The following is a 9,961-nucleotide window of genomic DNA, read 5'->3' as shown; positions in this document are numbered from 1 at the left end:
TCACCCAGGGTATTGTCGTACGCCGAGAACTACTGGTTGTCGCCCATTAAATTCGTTCCAACCTCACGCTCTATCTCTCCTCATAGTCGAAGAGGTCCCAGTAGGGAACATCTCCCGTCACATTCAGAACAGAGCAAATACCATTCGGATCCTGATTCTCCTGACACTTCAGAGGATAGGTATTAAGATTCCTGCCTAAATTCTGTACTCAAGAATCTGGAATTAGATCTGTTTCATGTATTATAATTGATTTATTTAAGGCTGAGGTCAAATTTATTTGGAATTTTGATGTAGTTTTACAGTAATTAAAAAGGTTTGACTTTTGAACCATTGGAAAATCTTTCACTTAGAGATTTCATGCCTGAAACACTTTCCTGTTAGTATTGGCTTCAGTTTAATGCATAATAAACTGCAACCACTATCTTTTGAGGTAGACTTTGGAATCATAAGATGATTTTTTTTTCTCTTCTTTCAGAGTAGAAATTGCTTTAAGAGAGTGTCTGCCACAATTATTTCACTTCCTTTTTGATTGTCTGTTAAGGGTTGTTAGAAGTTTTTGGACAGACTATGCATATTAGAGGTACAGTAGTGTCCCTAATGTGTTATATGGGATTATAGTTAGAAATTGAAATTGTCCTCTTTCCAAAAATGCAATGTTAAATCTAGTCAAAAGTTTGGTTGCAGATATTCATAAAGAATTAGATCTAAACCTTATAAAACCCTTGAAGGTGTACACCTACATATCTTAATTTATTCAGAAATCTTCCTTTAGAAAGAGTTTTAGCGGCAGCTCATTGGCATACCATGTTGGTGTTCGCTGAACATTATCTTGAAGAATCATGGTTTTCTTATCAAGATTGCTGGGCTCTAGGTTCTACAGTAGCTGCTGGCAATGTGGACTTTTACCTTTACCTATTTGAGTTCCATTATTTTATGATTTTCTTATTTTCAAAATATTACTGATATGTTTAGAAAAACAATCTGGAGTCTCCTATTTTAAGGCTTATTTGTTACCATAAATGTAGACCAGCAGAGTCTATAATATACCTATCTCTTTCATTCACTAGTGTCCCACCTCCATCAGGGTATGAGAGTCAGCAGCATGAACATCTGGGGGGATTCATAGAAATAAACAAAAGTTTAATGATAAAATTTGTAATTTCTATACTTGCCTGATGTTCATATACATACCCACCCTCCTCTCTCATGACTTGTGATGTCAAAAGGATTTGAAATAGTTCAATGTAGAAACTGAAATAACACAGAGGCCCTGGTGCATTGCATTTTACCATTAACCACTAGTGTGTCTCATTACTAGAGGCATGTGTTTATTGAAGGGAAAAAAAATAGGATTTTTTTTAAATTTAGGATTAAATATTGATAAACTGAGCTGTTGGAGAAGCAATATGAACATCAGGTGAATAAAGAAATAAAATAGATTAAAATTCCATTTTAGTAAGGCAGTATTTTGGATTTTAAGTAAGATTTGTTTGTCTTATGATTTTTGTTGCTATCATTTCATCTGATTTGACATTCAAATTGGGAATTTTTAATGAATTTCAATATTTATCTATAGTGAACTTAAAAGTGATTTTATACTACAATTTGTAACTTTTCCTTGTAGGACCTCCCATTCCCAATGCTCCAGGTGTTCGACCAACATACCAACGATTAGTTGGCCCACCGGCACCTGCCCCAGGTCAGACTGTTTACCATACACAGGGGCCTGCACAGCCATTGACCCGCCCAGTGCGACCACAAGGAGATCCTGGCATGCATCCTGGTAATTTCAATTATGGGAATTACTATACCCTTTATAATAGTTTTAGAACTGTCATTAGTTTTTTTTTAATATTAATGTGTAGCTATTAGTTTTTTGTCCCTTAAGCTTTACTAGATTAGTATGAATATTGAAATGCAACGGATGCTTGCTTTACATAAAGATCAGGTATTGTGCTTTTAAATCAAGCAGAACCATGTCTTGAAAGTCTTCACCAGTTATGAATAAATGTCAAATATTATGGAGTAAAAACTTGATCCATTGGCCAGCATTTATGATCATAAAATTTTGTTTACCATCCAAATAATTAATTAAAGTAAATACCAAAATTTTGCCTGTGGGTTAAACACACTTGGTTCTGATACATTGCCTATAAATATTAGTCATTATTTACTTTTCTGGGTAATTATAATTTTTTTATCATATAAAGAAGAGTTTAGTCTTAAGTGTGTTTAATTTACAACTGTAATTTATCTAATGTTTTAAAGCATTGAGATTATTAGTTTTTTTTCTTGTTAACATATGTTTTTTAAGAAGCAAACAAATTAATCTGTTTATGTTCAGTAGAAGCTATTAAACAGTCCCATAGTTGTCAAGTACTTTTTCAGAATTTGTAAAAGTGTACTGTAGGAAAATGTTTGGATACTACAGATTAGAGGATTTTAATAGCTTGTGAGGAACTATATAAGACAAAACCAAAAATGGAAACAAAAATATTTAAAATTGTTTAGTGATTTATTTTCATGAGAATAGTCTAAAAGGTCTAAAGTTGGAACATATTTCTAATTATATTGGGCAAAATGGAGGTTTGGTACCATAATGTTTAAAATTTAATTTAATCACCAATGTAGAAACTTTATGACAAGTACATTTTCTGTATTTTGTCACTCAGAGTAAATTTTAGTTCTCTAAACCTAGCCGAGTTTAAATGATAAAAGAAGTTTCGTAATGCAGGTGTGTTGTTTAGAAATTATTTGTTTAAATAGAAAATTATTATTATTAATTGGAACTTTTTTAAACATTTGATATTCAGTAGACATTTAAATAAAAAAAAACATTTTATTTGTTGTAACTGTTTGAAACTACCTTTTATCAAATTTGTCCAGATTGTTTATTGATATCTTTCATATTTATCTGTTCTAATTTTTTGTATTTAAATAGTTCTGATCTATTGAGAAGTAGATACTGATTTGCTTTGAATTTATGCTACTTATGCATTATTCACTAACATTTTAAGATATTTTATATTTACTTCCCTTTCCAGCATTGATCCCACCAGTTACTTCTCGAGCACCAGTCCCATCTTCCCCTGCTACTATAAGGACTATTCCCCCTCCACCTCAACCTCCGGATAATCCTCATACAGAAGCAGACAGGCAAACACAAATACAGTATGAACAGTGGTTAACACAGCAGCATAACTGTATTGTAAGTCAGCAGAGATATTATGAAGCTGAAATTACAAAACTCAGAAAGCAACGAAAGAGCTTGAATAGTCGGCAGCGAACGTTGAAGAAAAATGGTCAAGAATTGAATGAAACGGATGCTGCTGAACTCTCTAGAATTCAGCGAGAAGCTAGTACTATACAGCGTCAATTAGAACAATGCCGAAAGTCAGCCCGTCAGCATGCTATGATTATGCAAGAGTACAATACAAAGAAGAGACCCCGTCAGCCCCACATGCTGAGCAGTCAGGGTGGTGTTATCAGTGGGTCTCAAGGAGCCATGATGAGTGGTGCATCACCTTTGGGCCCAACTGGTTCGTCCCCAATGCATTCAACACCACAAAGTCCCTTGATGTCCCCTTCACCATCATCCCAACCAGGCATGGGCCTTAGTCCCATGGTGCCTTCTCCAGCACACACCCCAGTAGCATCTCCAGCTGCAGTTGTACCACAACATTCTCCACATGGAATGGTGGTTCCAGGACCTCATCATTCTCCTGGTGAATCTCCTTTTAGCCCTCAAACACGAATGCCTTCACCTGGTGGGGGATACCCTGATCCAGGCCCTCGTGCATGCTATCCAGGTACTCCACAGGGTATACCTCATCACATGATTGGTCCTCAAATGAGGGTGAGAATGCCAGTACATAGTCCTGGTACACAAACTGTATCACCTGGTCCCATATCTCCTCATATGATGAATGTTAGACCTGCATATTCTCAGCCTGGTGTCATGTTACAACAAGGACAAGGTCCTTCAATGATGATGAGACATCAGTATTCTCAAGGAGTGATGCCCTTAAGAAGGCCTTCTGGTTCAGGACCAGTCCCTAGTCCAGGATCTGTAGGTCCAATACCAAGTCCAAGTGGTCCTGTGCCAAGTCCTCTGGGAAGTGGTATGGCCATGAAACCAAGCCCTGTTCACAGTGGATTAAAGAGTCCTGTGCCCCTGGCAAGCCCAAGTTCAGCAGGCCCTGTTCCAAGTCCAATGTCTGGTGGAATGACTATGAAGCCAAGTCCTGTTCATAGTGGATTAAGAAGTCCAGCACCTCTTGCTAGTCCTCAAATGCGTCCACATAGTGTAGAGAATCCCAGTACCCCCCTTACACCACGAAGTGGTGCAGATATTGGAGCAGCTCCACATACACCACATAGTGATGTTGGTGGTGCAAGTAGTAGTGGCAGCCAAGTTAATAGCCCTCACCCGTCAATACCTACACCCACGAGTGATGCTGTACCGTCTCCAGTACCATCGTCTACACCTACTCCTTCAGCAGCAGCCACTTTAGGATTGAGAACAGGGGGAGGGGGAGGAGGAAATGCTAACAATCCTTATAATCCTGTGCCTCTTCCTCCTCATTTTGGGAGATTTGGATTTTTTAAACTAGGTTTGCGAGGAGGATCGCTGATTAGAAGTCGATGGGGTCACTTCAAGATAGGTTTGAAGGGAGGTGCTCCTCTTGGTGAGATTGAAAACAGTGGTTTGCAACCAGTTAGCAGCAGTACTGCTGCCAATGTTGTTACTACATCAGCAAGTTCAGTCACTAATACAATAGCATTTTCATTATCAAATAGAGCTCCAAGTGCATCATCATCTCCAGTTAAAAGTGATCCTGAAGGTGATGAGGGCCAAGAAGGATTAGCACATGTTTTAAGTGAAAGTGTCAAAGGACCTGTTGTAAGAATGCCTATGATAGGAGGAGGGCCAAGAGTCTCTCAAGCAGCTTATGCATCTGCAGGCTCAACATTGATGACACCACACATGTCTACTAGTGCAAATAGAGTAGTTGTTCCAGAACCTTTAAAATCAGAAATACCACCCTCAAGTCGACATCAAGCAGTAATTGGTATTCCTGGAGGAGGAGCTATTTCACAAGGTAGTATGATGTATCAAACTCATGGAGTTACTGTTGCTCCAGGGATAAGGTCTACTGTATCAACAGTAAATTATCCCTCTGTTACGGGACATGGAAGTGTACCATTTTCTAGTCCAGTATCAGGAGTAAGTCTTTCCGTTGGAACCACTCAAGATAGTACAAGTTGTAGCTCTCTCATTCCACCTTCAGTAATGTCAGTTACTTCAACTAGCTCTATTGTAAGTCAGCATACCGAAGCAAATATATTACCTATCAGTCAAGCAGTCAGTGATGTATCAACTTACAGCACCATGGTTAGCCTTAATGATCATGTTAGTGGTTTAACTAATTATGCAAACACTAGTTTACCCATGACAATGGTTTCTTCTGCAACTACACACACAACACCTGCTCTAGGGCGCCCATTAGTTAGCATTCCTGTTCAACACATTGGTCTTCAGCAGCAAACTGGAGTTCATATATCAGGGGCACCAGTAATAACCTCTACCCAACCTATGCGAACCTTGCCATCAATTGGTCATATAGGTCCTCCAGTGGCACGTCAGTTTAGAACTCAGCTAATGAGAGCTCCAGTGTCACCTCATGGTGTTACTCAGGAAAACACTCATCATGTTGTTAGTCAGCAACAAGTTATTCATCAGCCTGTTTCACAGCAGCTGGGATTACAGTCTAGTGATATATTGCACACTGTTGGACAGCAAGGTGTTATCCAAACAACAAGTGGATCATCTCCACTTGGTAGTATTCCACAAACTGTACGCATGGTCCAGCCAATGATGGTACAGCAAACACGTGTGATGGTCCGTCCTGGAGTGGCAAGTCAAGTTGGTGTCCCGGGTGTTCGAATGATGATGATACATGGAGGGCCAGTGCGAACACCTTCCCCTCCAGTTAATCGTCCCGCTATGATGCCCCCACCTGCTGCTAAATCTCCTGCTGGTCACTCTGCAAGTCCAATTCCACGTGTGTCTCCAGCTCAATCTCCTCTGTCAAATCATCCATCTCCTCATTCACCTCAAGTAAAAGGCCAGTCTCCAATGATGGGATCACCAACACCCAGTCCTCATAATTCTTTGCCAACTCCTCCAGGTATGTTAAAGAAAGAGCTTGATGATGATCGTCCTAGATCATGTGGCACTCCTCAGCAAACATCTTGTGGTTCAGCCACTCTTCAGACTTTAAATGTACACAATTTACCACCAGTAACATGCCAAACACAACCATCTACACAAATTCCAGGTATGAGCAATGCTAATATTACAGCACAAAATACAACAGTGGTAAGTGGGCCCTTAAAATCAGAAAATCTGGGAGAAGGACTTAGTAAGGAGTCATCTAATGCCTTGCTTAAACAACTTTTAGAAAACACTGGATGTGCTAGTCCGATGCAGCCACCTTCACAAGGGCAGTTACTTGTGTTTAGATCTACACCTATGCCTTCATCTCATTTATCTCAAGTAGCTTCGCAATTGCCTAATCCTACCCCAATAATGGTACCACGATCTGTGGTTACAACTTTACAAGGAGGATCCCAGGCTACTGTTTTAAACAGTAACACTGCTACAGTGATACAGCAAAGTAGTGAGGGACAGCAGCAACAGCAACACAGTGTCATTACTCCTGCCGCACCACATCAGTTGGGTCCAGGTCCTCAATTAATGCATCGTTCAGTAGTTGTTTCGTCTGGTCTTCATCCTGGTCAGCAAGTACCTGGAGGTCATACTGTTGTATTGAGCCAGCAGCAGCCGCTACCTTCTCATTCAGGCATTGTTCGTACTGGTATTCCTTATGCCAGCCAGCATGACCCTACAAGTCCTCACACTACTGTTTCGCACCCATCTAGTCAGCTCATAAGTGTAAGACAAGTCACAGCACATCATCCAAGTCATCCAGTTATTAATCCATCTGGCCATCATCCTCCCCAGGGACAACCTCCTCATCCATCAGTTAATGTAACTCATTCCAGTCATCCAGTTGCTCATCATACTAGTACACATGTGGTTGTTCATCCTGGCCTGAGGGCTACCCATCCAGCTCAGCAGCATCAGATACCTAGTTCCCATCCTCCAGGAACACACATTATTCAGGGTTCAAGACCTGTTCCTCCATTATCTACAAATAGTGTGCCTACGCCTGCCAGTGTAGCAGATCGTATAAATAATAATCCAGCTCTAAAAACTGAAATGCGGGTAATGATTCCTGAAACTGTAGTTGGAACAGGAGCCAGTACTGGAGAGCACACACCAGAGATGACAACACCAAATGAAGGATCTGATTCTTTGGATCCAGAAGAACTTAAAAAGGCAAAGAAACGAGCCCAGCAAGCAAGAAGAAAAAGTCAGAGCAAAGACACAAAAGTACAGCCTGCCAAACGAGCGAGACAGGGCTCCCGTGTAGAGGAGGATTATGAGACCTATATAGATGGTATCATGCAGCAATTAAGAAGTATGCCCCCTCTTACAATAATGGAACCTGAAGTCCCAAGAAATTTTAATCTATGTCCAATATTTGGAAGCGGTGACCTCATTAAATTAGGAAGAAGAGATTATAATCATAGACAGGGTGTCTTAGAAGGAACCGAGGGACATGCAACTGTGAAAAACATAGCAGATTATTACAATACACAGCCATTTGGTGATAAATTACCTATTGTCACACCTGCTAAAACTGGTCCCACACAGAGAGGATTTTATATTCATGAATTTACTCCACCAAAGATTGGACTTCCACTGGATGAATATCAAGATCCAGAGGCTGTCACTACCACTAATACAAGTCGTCCAACTGCAGCTCCAACTCCAACAAGAGATAGTGATTCACCAGATACTGTTTTAAGTTCCTCTTCACCAGAATGCATTTTACCAGAATCTCCTATTCCATTCAAAGGGCTCAGATTGGTTGACATGGATGATGATCAGGATGACCACAGGGATCGCTCACTGTCTCCAGCAATACCCCTTCTTATTCCTGTTCCCATACGACCTGGTCAGCTACCCTTCTTCCCTTCAGAAGGAAAGGATACTAAAGACATTCCAGAATTGGACAAAGAAAATATTGGTAGCCTAGCTAGCATTACAATGAAGAGCCGAATAGGACAGTCTCCAGCCTTGCCATTAAAGGACAAGGGTAATGTTACTGTAACTCTCACTTTGTCTTCCCAAGCTGGAGATGATGTCTCGGGTGTTTTAAGATCATTAGCAAACCTTTTGAATATACCACCTCCCACGTCATATCAAATGACGGACCAGTTTGAAGCACCAAATTTGCCTAGGCTATATCATCATAAACATCATAAAGATGGTAAAGAACAGATTATTGATATTCAAAGCATTCTGAATGGTCAAGCTCGTTTCTGTAGGCATTGTGATGTTATTATAGAGAGGGATATTCTGTCTAAAAGGGTAGCTGATCTTCCATTCTTGAGTAAAGAAGACTATGGAAGTATTGAAGAGGTGACATTTTGTTCTCAGCATTGTTACATCCAGTTTGCAATTTCACATCGTGTGGTGGTCGAAGAGAAGATCAAACCAGAAGGAATGAGATATAATAAAGGCAGGGATTCCTTTGGAGATATTACTAAAGATAGTATAAGTAAATTGTGTGATCCTGGTATGCCTGACTGGCCAAAGGAAGAAGGGTTAGATGAAGTTCTCAAGGTACCACAGTTAGAAGATTCTTTGCATAGTCGACCTAATAAACATAAATTAGAGGATGATCAAGAGCAATTTCCAAGACAAGCAGATGGTAAACGTTTCCGTGGCCATAAATACAAGTATTGGACTCCAAATGCTTTAACTTTACCAGAAGACTATGAGAAACCTACTCCCAAGGAAATGACTGACCTGTTATTTCGCATGTGTATCACTTACAGGAAGCCCAGACTTCGTGATGATTCTCGTCAGTGTACATTGTGCAAATTATATGGAGATTATGTTGCAGATGGTCCCTCGAGATTACTTAATTATGATGTTGATAAGTGGGTTCACCTTAATTGTGCTCTGTGGCTTGAAGAAGTATACGAAACTATGAATGGTGCACTTATGAATGTTGATTCTTCTATGAAAAAGATTCTTAGTCATTTTTGTGAACATTGTGAGCAGCCTGGGGCTTCAGTGAAGTGTTTTAAGGTAAGATGTAGTAAAATGTATCACTTGAACTGTGCTGTGAAGGAAGGATGTACATTTTATAAAAACAAAACTGTATTTTGTCAAGAGCACATTAACAAAGGTGAAAAAGACAATGAACTTTCAACACTTGCTGTATTTAGGAGAGTGTTTATTGATCGAGAAGACAACAGACAAGTGGCCTCAGTTATGCATAATGCTGACTCAAGTTATATTCTAAGAATTGGATCGCTAACACTTCTGTCCATTGGCCAACTCCTACCAAACCAACTTCAAGCATTCCACACACCATACTGCATCTATCCTGTTGGCTATCAAGTAGTAAGTTACCGGGTAGTCTTTTTAATGTGTGCGTGTTCTGACCTTATTTTGTAAATATCTTTATATGCATTGTGTTATGGTGACTCCAGTTATATGTAGGTTTGTTGTAATTTTAGGGATTTGTCAAAAAAAAAAAAGGCTCTATAATATTGTACTTGTGTGAAATTTTTATGATATTCAGCATTTGAAATACAGTACAGTAGTAATTTATATGCAGTACTGATATCATACTTGAATAAATGATTTCTGGGTTTACTTGGGACTAATGTTAATTATTAATAAGAATTTTCTTAATTTTACAAGAAACTAAAATTAGGAGGTTTGTATTGATTGGGTGTTTAATTTTTTTTTTTTTTTTTTTTTACCATTTTGACAAGTTTTTGTAAATTACAATAGTGGTTGGTTAATATCAGC

The 9,961-nt window shown here is 39.3% G+C and overlaps 1 protein-coding gene across 17 annotated transcripts in view; it reads left to right on the top strand.

The window, feature by feature from the left end:
- The window catches only part of LOC137619649 (histone-lysine N-methyltransferase 2C-like), a 163,718-nt gene that overhangs the window by 142,845 nt on the left and 10,912 nt on the right, over positions 1–9,961 (top strand). For all 17 annotated transcript variants that reach the window (XM_068349868.1, XM_068349877.1, XM_068349874.1 and 14 more), the window contains 2 exons: positions 1,625–1,783; positions 3,045–9,547. In XM_068349868.1, the coding sequence (XP_068205969.1) occupies positions 1,625–1,783; positions 3,045–9,547 (6,662 nt within the window). The remainder of the gene's footprint in view (positions 1–1,624; positions 1,784–3,044; positions 9,548–9,961) is intronic.

This window comes from Palaemon carinicauda, chromosome 26 (assembly GCF_036898095.1).
Source record: "Palaemon carinicauda isolate YSFRI2023 chromosome 26, ASM3689809v2, whole genome shotgun sequence".
Taxonomy (NCBI): Eukaryota; Metazoa; Arthropoda; class Malacostraca; order Decapoda; family Palaemonidae; genus Palaemon; species Palaemon carinicauda.
The sequence above is the reverse complement of the archived record's forward strand: the minus strand, read 5'-3'. Positions and strand labels throughout refer to the sequence as shown.